Raw genomic sequence first — 15,783 nt, 5'->3', positions numbered from 1 at the left:
ACCCAGACAAGCCCCCCAAAACAACTCCTACCTTTCCTGGGACCCTCATGCCGGGCTTTGCTAGATAATGGCATGCACACCCACTGAGCTCTAAATACAGGATTTCCAAAAGGCTCATCCAACAATTAATTATATCAAAGCCTACAAGAGAAGCCGACTCTGGAGGAAACAAATATAGATTCTGTTCAGAGATTTCTAATGTGACTGTGGGGTCAGTGGGCAACCTCGACAATGAGCATCCTGTTTCTGTTTGACCTCCTGTCCTTCTTGCTACTTAATTACTGTTTGGAGCAGGGGACTTGCCTTGGAATTTTCTGAAGAACTGGCCGACATGTATATCGATACCATTGGTGTCAACTTATTAATGCTGCCATAAAAATCATCTTGCCTGATAGGGTTACTTTTAACTTACCCCAGTAATAAAATGAATGTAATCCTGAAGGGACCAATGCTGCATCACTGAACTGTGTGAGACAGTGAGGCAGATTCCTTGGCACAGTAATGGTGGGGAGATGACAGCCCCAGCACTGACATAACTTAAAGCTGCTGCCTAAGTTTTAAACTCTATCACTGGCTTACGTTCCTTAATACATCCTATGCCAGTGGGGGATTGCTGTGGCAGACTACCCAGCTCACTCACTCCCTGCCCCCTACAGTTCAGTGGGAGATGGAGGGGTGGAGACTAGGTTGTGGTACAGATGCACCAGCAGGGAATTCTCATCAGCCAGGGAAATTCTCTGCTCAGCATATGCGGCCTGATTTTCACCTCTTTGCACCATGTCAGCATATTAACGATAGAATCTGGCCCAGACAACTCAATGGAAGCAGGACTGGACCCAAAGATGATAGCATTGCACTCACCAGTGACATCATGGTTACAGGTAGGGAGGCACTTTCATTCTAAGGCCAGGTCTACACTACCGCGGTAGTTCGACGGCTGGCAATCGAAGTTCCGGGATCGATTTATCGCGTCTGGTCTGGACGCGATAAATCGATCCCGGAAGCGCTCGCCGTCGACTGCGGTACTCCAGCTCGGCGAGAGGAGTACCGCGGAGTCGACGGGGAGCCTGCCTGCCGCGTGTGGACCGCGTCTGAACCGCGGTACGTTCGAACTAAGGTATGTCGACTTCAGCTACATTATTCACGTAGCTGAAGTTGCGTACCTTAGTTCGAATTTGGGGGTTAGTGTAGACCAGGCCTAAGTCTCTATTTTAAATGGCTTAAACTTTGGGGCTTAGACTTCTCCACTTTGTTCTCAGCCCAGCAGTTAATTGTGTTGTCCCTGATTTTTTTTTTCCTTTTTTTTTTTTTTTTTTTAATTATATTTGCAAAGAGTATCAAGATCCACAAAGGAATGATGCCATGTAAGTGTAAAGTATAATTATTTTTGGAAAGACTGAAAAAATCTGTTCAGATGTTTTCCAGCTTATCAAAGTGTGAAACTGTTCTTCACCCATTTAAAAAACTTCTGCTCAGACACCTTTTTGTGGGTTCAGATAATTCATAATTGGTTGGGATGTCACACTTTGTACTTGGAATGTGCGATGACCAAATAAATGTGTTAGCAGCAGCTCTTATAATTATTCAGTAAACCACAGTGGCTGCTGCACATTATATCCTATCAGGCAAATCCATATTTGAGTTTTTAAAAAACAGAATTTTGACCTTAGAATTTGCAGTCAAGCATGGGGCCCAGAGGTTAATGAAGTGTGATTCTGATCTCACTCATGCTGGTGCAACTCTGTTGACTTCAGCAGAGTAACTACTGAATTGCACTGATATAAACGAGAGCAAAATACAAGAAATACCATTAACTTCATGTAATATTTACCGGAAGCCTATGGCAGGGAGAAATGGATTTTGCTTAATGAATAAATATAGCATGAAGCCTTGAGTCTCTTATCCCCAGGGATACAATAATTTGGAAGACATTTTTTCAGATCAAAAGTGTTATATTGTCACATATAAAAGACCAATTTAGGCTGCACAATATTTAATTAAAGAAACGTAATTCTGTGCAGTGGATTTTGCAGTCCAACGCCCCTGGAGTCATTCTATCTTTTAAATTCAAGAGCTGTTCTGGAAGAGATCGTGGGAAAGACACAATCAAAACCATTTTTTATTTTTTTAGATATAAAGGAAAATGAAAGGAATCCATGAAAACCAAATCCAAAAATAACATTTTCCACTAATCCTATTTTATGAAAGGCATCTGCTCACTTACAAGAGAGCAAGATATCTGACTGACTTTGCTAGGACGAGGGTGGTAAAGGTAGATGCTAAGTGGGATGCACACAAGAATGTCTGAAGCTCCCAAACTCTTACATTAATGTCCCTACAATCATAATTTGCTCACCTTGACACTTCTGTGATGTATCCGTGACGGCTGGCATTTCACGCTGCTGGTGTTGCAACAGCCAGTACAACGTTTCACCTCCACGCACGGTGGCCATATCAGGAAATTAGCAGACGTGGGATCGATCTGACTCCGAGGTATCTCATATATAACAGTTCTTGTTTTGCAGACGGCAGGAATGGCTTCCTCTGCAAACAGAAGAACCCAAACTTCCAGGTGAACAGCTGTTCTCGCTTTAGAGCACACGTGCTTACACTACTACGTGCTTAAGAGAGTGATTCCCACCCAGGCTTTTGCGACAGGTGCTCTATGCTCCTATTGCTGACATTAACGATAAGCCTTTGTGCTGGGCTTGGATAAGCTGTTACTGCTTGCCTCCTGTTCAATTGTGCATGCTACCCCAGAGTGAAGCCTGAGTTGCTCCAAACACCCAGATCACGAGATGAGGGCTTTCCACCGCTCACGTTCCAATTCAGCTCAGAGCGTGGACAAATAAATGGGAGGCACAGACTGTCTGAAAGGTGACAGCAGGCAAGGACACCGTCTGAAACTCTCACTGTTGTACTAGTTCCTGATAAGTAGCCGGATAGGGACTGGTCCTGAACCACAGAAGTCAGTGGAAGCTTTGCTATTTTCCAGGATAAGGGCCATAATGTGCATCTATGTATATTTCACACATACAAAGCACATGTAATAAACTGCACACAATCTGCTTCTGTAATTTCTACACCATGCACCATCCCTTTGTTTATGACAAAACCTTCTCCAACTTTCAGTTCTGAAGTGGTCTTAACACCAAGCTGTCATACAAATGGCAGCACTCCTTATTTCTGAATGAAGCTGGGGAAATTATGCATGGCTTGATTTTTTTAACAAGGCGAAACCATGAGAATAGCATAACCAAAGTGACTATAATACTATGTTCAGCTGAGCAAATTATTTTACCAGGTCTCAATCTACAGCAACTTCCTGGTGCTGAAAGACCAGTTTACAAGCAAAGGTTTCAGGCTTTTGAGGGTTAGCTGTATAATGTTTGCTGTGCAATAAAGCAATGTTGTGAGATATTGCTAGGTGACAGCTTAGTCACAGTGCATTACGCTGACATATGAATAACCCAAGATCCACAAACCTGAGATCTCTTGCAGCCTGGGATGATAAGAGCTAGGACTACTCAAGAAGTGACATTCTTGACTCCAGGACCAGATGGGCTGGCAAAGAATGCTTTATCTCTGTTATGGCAGCCCCAACGGGGAAATTTGAATGGTGAGAATTTATTTGAAGGCAGCTTGTTTTTTGCTGTCCAGTTAAAGAGACTAAGCTGGTGGGGTGTGATGAAGTTGGGATGCTCTTCAGTACCCTCAATAGAAGTATAAAGAGAAGAAAATGTGATCTGGTTTGAAAGCCTAGGATCACATTTGCTTTGATTTGGTTTGGGAAGAGGTCCGTTTTGATGGGCCTGATAGTGCAAGATACCGGCAGAGCCCGCTCTACTGTTTTTGCCACCCCAAGCAGTGCGCCGAATTGCCGCCACAGACGGCGGGGGCAGTCTGTGTGCCGTTAGGGTGGCACACGCATTTCCGCGGCAGCAGCAATTCGGCGGCAGCTTCTGTCTTCAGCCGGAAGACAGAAGCCGCCGCCGAATTGCCGCCGCGGGCAGCTGAACATAGAAGCTGCCGCTGAATTGCCGCCGCCGCGGAAACGCATGTGCCGCCCTAACGGCACACTGACTGCCCCCTCCCCTGTCCGCGGCGGCAATTCGGCGCGCTGCTTGGGGCGGCAAAAGCACACGGACTGCCGCCCCTTGCAGACTGCCGCCCCAAGCACCTGCTTGGAATGCTGGTGCCTGGAGCCGGCCCTGGATACCGGGCAGCTCCTGCAAAATGCTAAGACCGCCATTCCCGTTGACTTTAAATGGGAAGCATTCAGCACATTACAGAATAAGGCGCCAAATGTAGCAGGTGGTTTCAGAAGCATTGTCCTCTAGAGGGGTTCAGTGTGATACGTGTGCAGTTGCCAATTCACACAGCAAATCCATGCTGACAGTGTGCTCTGCTATACGTTTCATGGGCTCTTAGCCTAAAGTTAAAATATACTGATTAGGAATTACCCACAGCATATAAGAATATGCATGTTTTCCAAAGATAAGTTAAATAGTAAATCAGTAAGCTCTAATCACTTGTAACAAGTGTAGTTGCATAAAAATGCCATTTTGAAGTCAATTAACATCTATTTCATTTTATATCCAGGCTTTTGTTTGAAACCATCATTTAATACTTATTAGAAAAATGCCTTGTAAACATGCCTGGTCCCTTGTGTAATATGGGAATTAATGTCATAGCACTCCAGTCTTGCTCTCAATTTTTGGATAAACTGGTTTGGAATTAAAGAGTCAAGCTGTTTCCTTTTCTAGAGCTTCTGTCCTGAAAACTCTACCAACTGTTGATGTTTTTTTAAAAAAAGCACATTGCAGTAGTTGTTCCCCACACTACAAATTATACATTGAATATCGCCACATTTTCTAACTAAGGTCTCCCTTTTAACATGCTGCAACAAGAAAGTGAATGTAAAGAATTTATTCATGCTTGTCTCTTGTGGATAGATTACCCAGCAGAAGGTGACTGATGCAACAACTGACTTTGGAAAAGTGACATACTCAAAGGAAAAGACCATTTTACTTTCTACTTTTTATTTTGCACAATGAAGTGTCTTGCATGACTAATCAAAGGAGCCCCCCACGATTTTGTTCTTTAAGCACAAATAGCTTGTTGTTTCTTACCAATGCTTCTTTTTCTGCGAATGGGTACAGGGTGATTCTCTTGGACATGTTTAGCAGAATGAACACTATGAGATCTCAAGTCTGTTTCTGAAACATCGTCATATCCTAAAGTAGAAAACACAATATCAGACCTTTACTGTGTCATAAGCACGACAGTCACTTTAATTCTGCACCATTAATGGATAAGAATATGCGTCAGCCATACTAACAGGATCAAATCCTGCCTTAATATACAATCCTGTGAGACTCCTGCCAATAAAACAGCAGGGCATAAGGGCAGAATTTAATGCAGAATTTCTCACACAAACATATGCATTTTTAACTCTTTAATATTTGTTTTATGGAAAAATATAGAAACTCTCTGTGTTGTATGATACAGGGGCAATTCTGTTTTAATTCCGTTGCATTTTTCCTGTGAAAGGCATAATTAACTTTCTAACTGAATCTAGGTGTAGAAATCAGAATAACAATATTTCATGCTGCTAATACACAGATTGAAGTTCTCTTATAAGAAGTTCCAAGAGTTCTGGCGGTGTGAGTCTACACAACACAAAATATGGTGATGTAGTAATAATACTGTTCCTATAAACTTTCTCTTGTCTGGCTAACTCAAGGACAAGCAATAACTAGTTTGGGTTTCCTTTTGGTCTCTCTGTTGCAGAACAAATCCCTTGTGAAGTATCCTAACCTTTGGAGGGGCATCTGAAGCTACTGCAGACTCTGGGATTGCATCCAGGCTTGTCTCGTTCCCTAAATAAGCCTACCACATGGGTTAAAGGGCCATGAGAAAGAGCAAAGATGGAAAACTTGGCATTTCATTTATCATATACAACAACAAAACGACCGCTCCACTATTTGGTTTTGTGAAGTGAAGCAGTCCAGGTCGTGTCACATGCAGTGGGTTTCTGAAGGCTATGAGCACATACTTACTGCATTGCTGGTATAAACAAAATGCAGACTGAAATGTAACTAAATTCCAACACATCTCGTATGTGTGGTAATCTGCCTATTGGAATGCCCTCTGTGACATAATGGGATATTTTATAGGTTTCACTGATGCCTTCAAGGAGAACTGTAATATGCATAAAAAATGCAAGTGGGTGGCGTACAAAAAATCAATTATACTCTCTGCTTGCTAACAGCATGTAATGGTCTCCTGTTTTCTATAGCTTTGCACGCCTTCTAAACTCTGCAGTCCTTTCTGCTTCCAGTACTTTTATATGCATGTTTCATAATGTATCCAGACTGTAGTGGAACCTGTTTTACACTCAGCTATGTTAACAGTATGGATCACACATGGCTGCTCTATAAATAAACCGACTCCTTCCCCCACCCCGCACCCCCCACATACAAGGAATCACACCCAACAGAGCGTGCGGCTGTGAAATAATTGCATGCCTCGGGTGCATAGTGAGACATAAAGACAGAGGCCAGGTGCCTTCAGCACCCTTAGAAGGAATCACATGCCCTCAAGTGTGTAATTCCTCTTTTCTTATAAGTGGAAAAAAGCAGACTAAGTAGGCTATGCAATTGTAGCCTCCAGCAAACACTTCCACTCCTCTGTTGGCAAATCCTGCCCATTTCCTAAGACAGTGGGACTGATCCTGTGTAAATCAGCATAGCCCCTTTGAACCCCATCTATCTAGGTACATATGTGGCCTTCATCACAGGAGTGTCTGAACACCTTGCGGTCACTAACGGCTTGTAGCCTCACAACACCCTTGTAGGGTAAGGAAATATTGCTCCCATTTTACAGATAGGAAACTGAGGTCTGGGGTGGATTAAGTGACATATCCAAGGTCACCTAGGTTATGTCACTTAATCCACCCTGTACCTCAGTTTCCTATCTGTACAATAATAGGAAGTAGGTAGCTGATCTGGGAACTGAATCCAGGTCTCCCAAGTCCTACCCCAATACCACTAGGCCATCCTTCCACTCTTAGCAGAGCAAAGCTATGTTGATTTACACTAGCTGAGCATCTGGCCTGTCAATTTTACTCAGTGGGGTCTGCGAGTACTCACCACCTCACAGGACCAAACCCTTAATGATTTCCCATATGCTGGGAGCTCATTAAGCGCTGGCTACATCTCTCTCTTTGATGCAAGAAACTATTGTTCAAAAGCAGGGCGACCATATGTCCCGTTCTGGCAGGGACAGTCCCTTTTTTAAGCCCTCTCCCAGCCATCCCGACTTTTTTGGCAAAACTGTGCATTTATCCCATTGGCTCTTGCCAACTGATCATCAGTTGGCAACAACAAACGCGACAAATGCACAGTTTTGCAAAAAAAAAGTGGGGTGCGACCCTTAGCGGGGTGTGGAAGTACATGTGGGGGCGGGGGGAGTGGCAACACCAGTCCTGCGCTGAAGGGAGGGCTAAGGAGAGCGGCTTGGGGGGACTTGAGCTGGCCCTGGGTGGGAGGGGACCTAAGGCCAGTCCCGGGTGGGCGGGAGAGGGTCTCAGGTGGCCCCAGGGAGGGGGGACCTCAGGCTGGCCTGCGAGTGGGTGGGCAGTGGGGCGGGCTCAGGCCGGCACGTGGGGTGTCCCGTTTTCTCTTTGGGGAAATATGGTCACCCTATTCAAAAGCAAGCTGCATTAATTCTGCTTAGCACAAGCGCCTGACTTGCACAGGGCGCCAAGTTATTCTGCTTACCTGCAAACAGTGTTTAAAAAGTAAAGACTATCTGTAAAACTGATACTCCTGAGCCTAGCCTCCTGCTGGTAGCAGCCATCTTGCTGAAAAAAGAAGGCAAAGCTCCTATTTAGCATAACTCAGTCATACTATATTGCTTTATGAATCGGGTAAGATCCAGGAAGTAATCTCATCAACTAACCACTATGTTAAACCCCGTGTTTATGGGACCACAGTTGCACAACTCAGAATTCCATTTAGCCTTATTCTACCACCAGTTTATAAGCAAAATGACATGTTGGATGTGCTTATTATAAGATAACTTGTAAGGCGCTGAGGGGTGCAATTCCTGAGAGCAAAAAGAGTAGCGCTACCCTACTGCTAACACAGCTGACTGTAAAACAAGTGCCACTGAAATCTAAATGCATTATGAAACATGCATACAAAATGCTTTTTTTTCACTCAATCATTGGTGTCTTTCTATAAGCAGAGTTGTGGCGCATGTGGTTATTGTAAGAACTGTGCTAAAGTGCTGAAAGCAGTTGGCCTATATTGTATCCCGCTTGGCATCTGGGCCCACAAAGGTATTTAGGCTCCTAACTTCCACTGAAATCAATGAAAGAAGAGGAATTTTTACCATTTTAATAGTTAGAACAATGCTGTTTCAGCAATCCAGAATAGAACTCTCCTGGTGACTGTTGAAGCCTGGAAATAAACTCGCGATTTGACAACCGGGCTCCTGAAAGAACGGTGTCAGAAATTATGTCAATTTTCCCACAAGATAGCAGTGATCAAGAGAATGAAGCTGCAGGGTACCAAGTGCCTCAGAAATGCAGAGTTTCCTGAACTCCCTATTAAGTCACTGAGAGCTCTGGGTGCTAAGCACCTTGCAGGATCAGGTCCTGAGAGCAGAGTTGAGAAATGTGACTATATAGGAAAAAGTATGATTCCCAATTTATAAATGTTGCAAAGTACTGGTCGCTAAGTCAACTTTGAGGATGCTGTGCTGAGCAAGATGAATGCCACTCTCTTTTAAGATGGGGTAGTTCATTTAATAAAACAAATGTTTTCATGGCAGCTGATCAAGTAATTTCTCTTTAATCTTTTATGCACTGATGCACTGACAACATTTTGATGATGGGTAGAAAAAAATCTAGCAATTAGCTCTGGTCAGTCCCTTAATGTAGTTGAAATTGTTCTTTTTGTTGGACTGGCATTTTTCCACTATGTCAAGGAGTAGCTAATACACAAATCTCAGCGTTCCTATGACACTCTGCCAATAATGTGATTACTGTACTCTCTAAATAAGCATGTGAAAAGTGCCCTAAAACTAAAGCAACTGTCATATAAATACTTATATATCTGTATAGTGTCCTCGTTTTCACATGTAATTTTTGTGCATAAGGTACAGTCCCAAATGGTGTGCTTACTTGTATTCTGCTAAATAAGTATCATCTCAATGTGTGTACAAAAAATGGAAGTCCAAGATTCCTGGTATCATCATCAGCTTATGAAATTCTCATTGTCTCTCTTTCAGGAATTCAATACAATGTACAATAACAAATACAATCTCTCTTACAAATCAGTCCTACTCACAAAAGCCCAAGGCAAAATCAGACAGTTTGATCATATTTCTATCCGGTGTAAAATATGCCCTTGTGACATCCAAACTCAGAGATTGTCTAAGTTTTAAACTCTGATCTACTAAAAGAAATTAAAATAGTAACACGTAGGATGCATTTTTCTGTACAGAGTTGTAATTTAGTATCTAAAAAGAATAACATTATAGTATTTAAGCTTTCCAGAGCCACATTCCCTACATCATGTCTGGGGGCAGAGGGCGGGGGGAGGGGGGAGAAGAGAGCAAAATACAGACACATATCTCAAAAGCTTGCCTCCTTCACTGTTTCCAGCTGGCCTAATAGAAGATAATATCTGCATTCTTGTCCATTTTTAAACTGGGGTTTGGTCCAAAGACCACTAAAGTCAACAGGAGATTTTAATGAATTAGACTCCTTGTGATTTAATGAACTAATATAATAGCAATTTTTCTGTATGTGTGTTATTTTATAATACACCATTAGAATTTAGCATTGTAGTAGCACTAGAATTTCCTGGTTGATGCTCCATCATCCACTAGTACAGGGAAACCATTGTTCCCTCTGTGGGAGATTCTCATCTCAGTCCAAGCAGTGATGAGGCAGGAGGCAAATCTAATAGATGATGAAATGAACTCTACCACCCACAGGAAAGAAGGGAGAGGGTAGTGTGTGAATGGTAAGAACTGCTAGCCAAAGAGATTTTGCAGGCAGAGTAAATGAAATGCCTCTGTTTTGGTGATTTATTCTCTTAGCTATTAGTAGTAAGTTGTGGACCTTGAATGCTAGAGATATTTACTTGCTGGGATCATGCATGCTTTATATTTTAAGTAGCCAGGGTTTGATTCTGTTCTCAGTGGAACTCAATGGATTTACATCCGTGTAACTTTCATAGGGACCTGTTTCTGGGATCCTTACTGAGACAAAACTCCTATTGCCTCCAATGGTAGTTTTCTTAGACTAGGGGGTGCAGGATCAGGCCAGAAGAGTATAACAACATCAGAATGGCCATACTGGGTCAGACCAAAGGTCCATCTAGCCCAGTATCCTGTCTTCCAACAGTGACCAATGCCAGGTGCGCCAAAGGGAATGAACAGAACAGGTAATCATCAAGTAATCCATCCCGTCGCCCATTCCCAGCTTCTGGCAAACAAGGAAGAATTTGGCCCAGATTTTCTTTATTGAAAACATTGATAAGCACCATGTTGGATAATGTTTTTCTTTAAGTAATATGCCAGATGGTGTGGGGGTGTGGTTTCTAATTTTATGAAGGGGTTATCAGTCATCCTTGCAGTGCAATATCAAGTCAAAATCTGTCAGAATGCAAGGAAGAGCTGCCCACTCTGACTTACAAGACTTACTTCTGAAAAACATGTACTGTGTTTGTTTTACAGTGTGAGAGAGAAAGTGATCTCTCTCCCATCCAATTTCCACCAACTCTGCCCCTTACTGAGCTATAGGTTTCTTAGGGAAGTCAGACATTTACTGCATGAAAGCCTGATTCTGCAAACCTTTGCCCAGGAGAGCAATTCTTACTCACTTGAGAAGATCTATTGAGTTTAATAGAGCTAGTCACTTGAGGCAGGATTTGCAAGGTTATACACTAAAATGAGGGAGAAAGTAATGATTGGATGGGTTATGTGGAGTTTTGTTTTGGGGTTTTTTGTGCAATCCATAATTTAACAGAGTAAATGCTGCAAAAACACCAACATGACTGCTGCATCGAGCTTAACTGAACCAACTCTTTTAAAATGCAGTTATTATTCTAAGTAACAAATACATTAAACTGAAAGAAAGAGTATTGAGTGAAATATTATCTTAGCAGTGCTAACCATCAGACATCTGACTTTCTAGCCCATGCTAACCTCACATACAATAACCACGCCCAATCCTGCAATCCTTTATCTCCAAACTATGCCCACTGAATTCAATTTTAATTGATTTTGTATAGCTATAATAATACTTGGGGTCTAAGGATTACTCGTTCCAGTAAAGACTTCAGTATTGGGCCCAGTGATGTGTTTAAGCATAAACTAAGATTGTAAATGACTATCTACCTCCATCAAGGCCCCGTCCTGAAACCATTAGTCAGAATAGAGTAATAGAGTTTAATGCTTGGATAAGGACTACTCACATAAGTAAAAATAAAGGTGCAGGACTGGATCCTTAATAGGGATTTTTATAAATTCATGCCCTAAAATATTAATGTTTCATGTTCAAATATTAAAATATTTATATTTCCTGTTTCTCTGGTGCTTTCTGACGGATGCTTTGCAGTAAAACAGCAAAATGAAATAACACACTTATGGTTAACTTCTTAATTTTTCAGTACTATTTCTGCTTGATATTTGCAATTAGGTAAGTAATGATAGCCTGGAATAAGTTCCTCTGATCTGCTCCATTCACTGACATATTTTAAAATAATATAGTCTTGTATCTACCAATTATTGACTCAAAGGCACAGGAAATTAAAAAAAAAATCTGTTCAAATTCCCAAGTGCTCAGGCATCTCCCACAGGAGCTAAAATACTCACTGACTCCAATGGGATCAGGATTAGGTCCTTATGCACTTGAATGGCATAAAGCACAATTTTAGGTGGGGACATATGGATTCCTTATTTTGTCCCTATTGTGAAAGCTTCTTTAATCCCAATGACATAAATACTAGCAGAGCAGAACTTCTGTCTCTAAAAATTTCAGCCCAATCCAAAATCAAGCTGGATAAGAGGGTTTTTGAAGAAAGAATGTGTTTAACGGTTTTAGTAATCAGCCATTATGGCAAAGCAGTGTGAATGAGATGAGTATTTGAAACTTCAGTTTAATGGGACACCAGTTACTGCTCAGCATCATGAAAAAGGAAAGCCGTGTCTGTAAACTATGTTTCTCGTACATTTCTGTTCACTATTACTTCGCTTTAAAAAAAATAAGATGATTACGTTAATATTTAAAAAGATGTTGCCACATTGAATGAAGGGGATTGAGCCTAGTCTATATTTTACCAGAATGCATCCCATATGGTTTAAATGGAGTTCTTCCAATACCAATGCAAGCAACAGTTCATTGACTTTTTGTTTGTGCTTTTAGAAAGGTAGAAACCTCCTTGGTTCATGGAGGATGCATCTGTTTGTTTTATTCTTTCACAAACTAACTGAAGAAACCACCAACTGCTAAAGTGTATCAACTGAAATGTAATGATTCTGACTCAATAATGTAATGATTCTGAGATTTGATTCAATACTGCAATGATTTGTTCCAGAGTAGAACATTAGTGAATTGTACAGTCTCACAAGCCTAATGGTGCAGAAAATAACCTCCTGCTATTCTCTTCTGAATGAGTATCTGTAAGCTCCATAGGAAGGTTCCTGTTTAAAATCAGTATGGACAGTTTATTTTCCTTTCAATAAGCCCCAGATCTTGGAGAGACATTACTTCATTCATAAATATTGTTGCAAATATTTTAAATGACTCTCACACAGTAGTTTAAAGATAACGGTGCGGTGGAATAACAACAATAAATATTATGGAAATACTTTTTTGCTGATAAAGAGGTCTGACAGTACAAAGGTCACCAACATTAATATTATACCGAGAAATATGTGCACCAAGTTTATTTGGTGTCTGCTCACTTTTTGATGGTTTCATTTTTAAATGCAAAATATGCCTATTTTGGAAATAGATCCTTGCCTGGGGTAACTGTTCTTGGACTTTTCTAAGAACCCTGCTGGGATTGGGGAGAAACGCCTGAGTCCTCATCATCCTCTGGTTTCCCTGCTTTGGATTCTGATCTTTGGGCTAGGTCTGTCGGCCCACCCAGCGCTGGAAACGAGTGAATGGAATATTCAGAAACCGTCTCTTTAAAGCCATCCCCACAAACAGACACGTGCTGATCTGTGGGCCCAGGTGCCACCCCTCTGAACAGTGGAATAAAAAGGGAAGGAAGGAAAGAGAATAATTTACCTACGGAATCAATCTCCAGGAGGCGCTGCAAATCGCGGATGCTGTGGATTTCGCTGTGAGCCAGTCTCTCGATTAGCTCCTGGGGGATTTCAGCTTCCTTCAAACAGACAAAACACCGAATCATTGCTTCCCCCGCCTGCTCCAGGATCACCTCCGAGTACATCAGCACTGCAGGCTGTGTGCCTATAGACACCCCTGAAAGCTCTGAGCTGATTCTACCCTGCTCCCCACTACGCAAGTGGAATGGGGCTTTGCGCGTGAAATTCTATTAAACAGGCTCCTTGCTTAACGTTTTCAAGTAACTCATTTTAGGCATCGCCTTGCGTTGGAGGGTTTTGCTGGACGTGTTTCGATTAGACATTTAAAATCTCCCCTCCACCGTGTTTGGTTTGCGTTCGCCGCCCCTTGATAGCCCCGCTGTTGTGCATAGGCCGGGGGAGAGAGAGGGTGGCTAGAGGTGTTTATGATTTCATAGAGCCATCACCAGCAGAAGAGATCAAGTTGAAATGCGCCACGACTCTGGAACCCAAACCCCTGAGCAATTGTTTAACACTTTCATCTTTGATCTGGTTTAAAGTTTCTGCCAGGTGGAGAGATCCTTAAATCTCCCAGAAACTTACAGGAAGGGATAAAACAAAGTTTTCAAGCTGTTTATAAACTCACCCCAACCCAGGGCGTCAGCACCTTTCCCTAACGTCTGTCGGGAAGCAGAGAGAAATCATGTATCCTAGACCGAAGGCGAGCCTACAAGTACCCACGCTGTAGGTACAAACGAAAATGAAACTTACAATAATAATAATAACCCCCCCAGGCACGATGCTTTGGGGGTGAGCATGTGCCTTGTGCCGCTAGCGAGAGGCAAAGTGGGGTTTCAATTGTCCTACAAATTCCCTCAAATCTTTCCCTACAAATGGCCACCTGTAATAATCCCCAGAGAGACAGAAAATCGTGTTTCTCTTAGATCTCGCTCCATAGGAATCTACTGACCACACGGTAGGAATATACAAATGGGTTTAGGTCAGACTAGAACCCACTTTTCCCTGGTTGGACTCCAAATAAATAGGTACAGGAAAATTTATTTTTACATTTTTGGCCGCATAAGAACAACTTCAGCTCTGAAGAGGGGAGAGGAGGTTTTAAATGATTTCGGTCTTAAACACAGATCGTGTGTGTATATCAACCCAATATAGTAACTGCTCCTCGGTCATTTTATTAGCGGTTTCATTCTAGTTTCTTGTTAGCAGGAAACTGCGCTATAATTCCTTCTCCTTGCCATGCAACAACAGGTCCGAGCACGGATTTCTTTGCAAATAATCCCAAGGCTGTTGGCGTTCCGATGGGTGTAGAAAACTGTAACAGGGGAGGGTATTTCTTTATTTTTTTCCCCAAAGAGCATGCAGCCAGCAAACAGCCCTGGAGCAAAATGCACGGTCATTCTGTTCACCCATTTGCACGCTACATGGCAACTTGTTTTGCCTTTGCAAAATTCTAGCAAGAGTGGTGAATCGCTTCCACCGGCCGCAAGACTGAGAGATGCCCTGGAGGACACTAACAAACGATCTCCCAGGTTAAAACTAGGAGCTTTTCCCCCCTCCCAAACGACCTTCTAAACACTCTTTCCAACCCCCCGCCGCGGCTGAGCGCTAGGAATTAACAATGCAAGAAGCCAGTCTCACCTACCTCAGGAAACGCGAAGGGAAGGTAGCAAAAACCTATCAGCAAAATGCAAGCCCAGGTCCTCATCGCGTTCTAATACACTTGGGGCACGAATCAAAGGCAAGGGTGCTGTGTCGGAGCTCCAGCCCGGCTCCTCTGGCTGGGGAATTCAGTACCATCCCTCGGGGAAAGACACGGGTGAGGCGTGCGGCTCTTCGTCCACGTTGAGGTGTGGTGCTGGGGGGGGGGGGGGCTTGGGGGGTTTGTATGTTCCCTTTGCTAGAGGAGCTCCGTTTCTGCTGCTCTCTCGCGCGCTCCTCTTGGCTTTAGGACTAGACCAGCCGGTAGTTCTGCATATTTGCTTAGATCAGACCAAAGTGAAACCCAAGGAGTCAATCCGGAGCGCAGCCGAAACGCCCATCACCTGTCTGAGACAAGCTCGCCCCCCTCCAGACGTGCGGGAGCGCTTCAAACCCGCCTCCCTTCCCCGGCAGGAGGCAAACCCCAGCAGCAGCAGCAGGTTCCTTTAATTATTTATTTATTGCAAGATCGCACCCCCCCCCCCATCCGGCCCTCCACTCCCCCCACCTTTCTTTTTCTCCTTGTCAATGGATCTTTATTTATAGGGATCGAAATGTTTCTCTTGCTGAAAAATGCCTCCCCCCGCTTTCCCCTCCCCCCCGGCTGGGGTGAGGTTAAAAAAAGATAAACCGGAGCAATATTGCAAGATCACAGGCTGCCTGGTGCAGTTTCTTCCCCACTTTGCACGGGAGAAAAGCCAGGTTTAAATCCCCGGGGGCCCGGCACCG

At 43.1% G+C, this 15,783-nt stretch overlaps 1 protein-coding gene across 2 annotated transcripts in view; it reads right to left on the bottom strand.

Annotated features, from left to right (window-relative positions):
* Positions 1 to 15,061, bottom strand: part of PDGFA (platelet derived growth factor subunit A) — a 42,508-nt gene extending 27,447 nt beyond the window's left edge. For both annotated transcript variants that reach the window (XM_065412519.1, XM_065412520.1), the window contains exons 1-4: positions 14,999 to 15,061; positions 13,319 to 13,415; positions 5,133 to 5,237; positions 2,357 to 2,544 (exon numbers count right to left, since the gene is read on the bottom strand). In XM_065412519.1, coding sequence (XP_065268591.1) covers positions 2,357 to 2,544; positions 5,133 to 5,237; positions 13,319 to 13,415; positions 14,999 to 15,061 — 453 coding nt within the window. The remainder of the gene's footprint in view (positions 1 to 2,356; positions 2,545 to 5,132; positions 5,238 to 13,318; positions 13,416 to 14,998) is intronic.
* Positions 15,062 to 15,783: the final 722 nt, after the last annotated feature.

The sequence above is a fragment of the Emys orbicularis genome, chromosome 10 (assembly GCF_028017835.1).
Source record: "Emys orbicularis isolate rEmyOrb1 chromosome 10, rEmyOrb1.hap1, whole genome shotgun sequence".
In the NCBI taxonomy this organism is placed as follows: domain Eukaryota; kingdom Metazoa; phylum Chordata; order Testudines; family Emydidae; genus Emys; species Emys orbicularis.
Note: the sequence above shows the minus strand (reverse complement) of the source record. Positions and strands in the feature narration are given on the sequence as shown.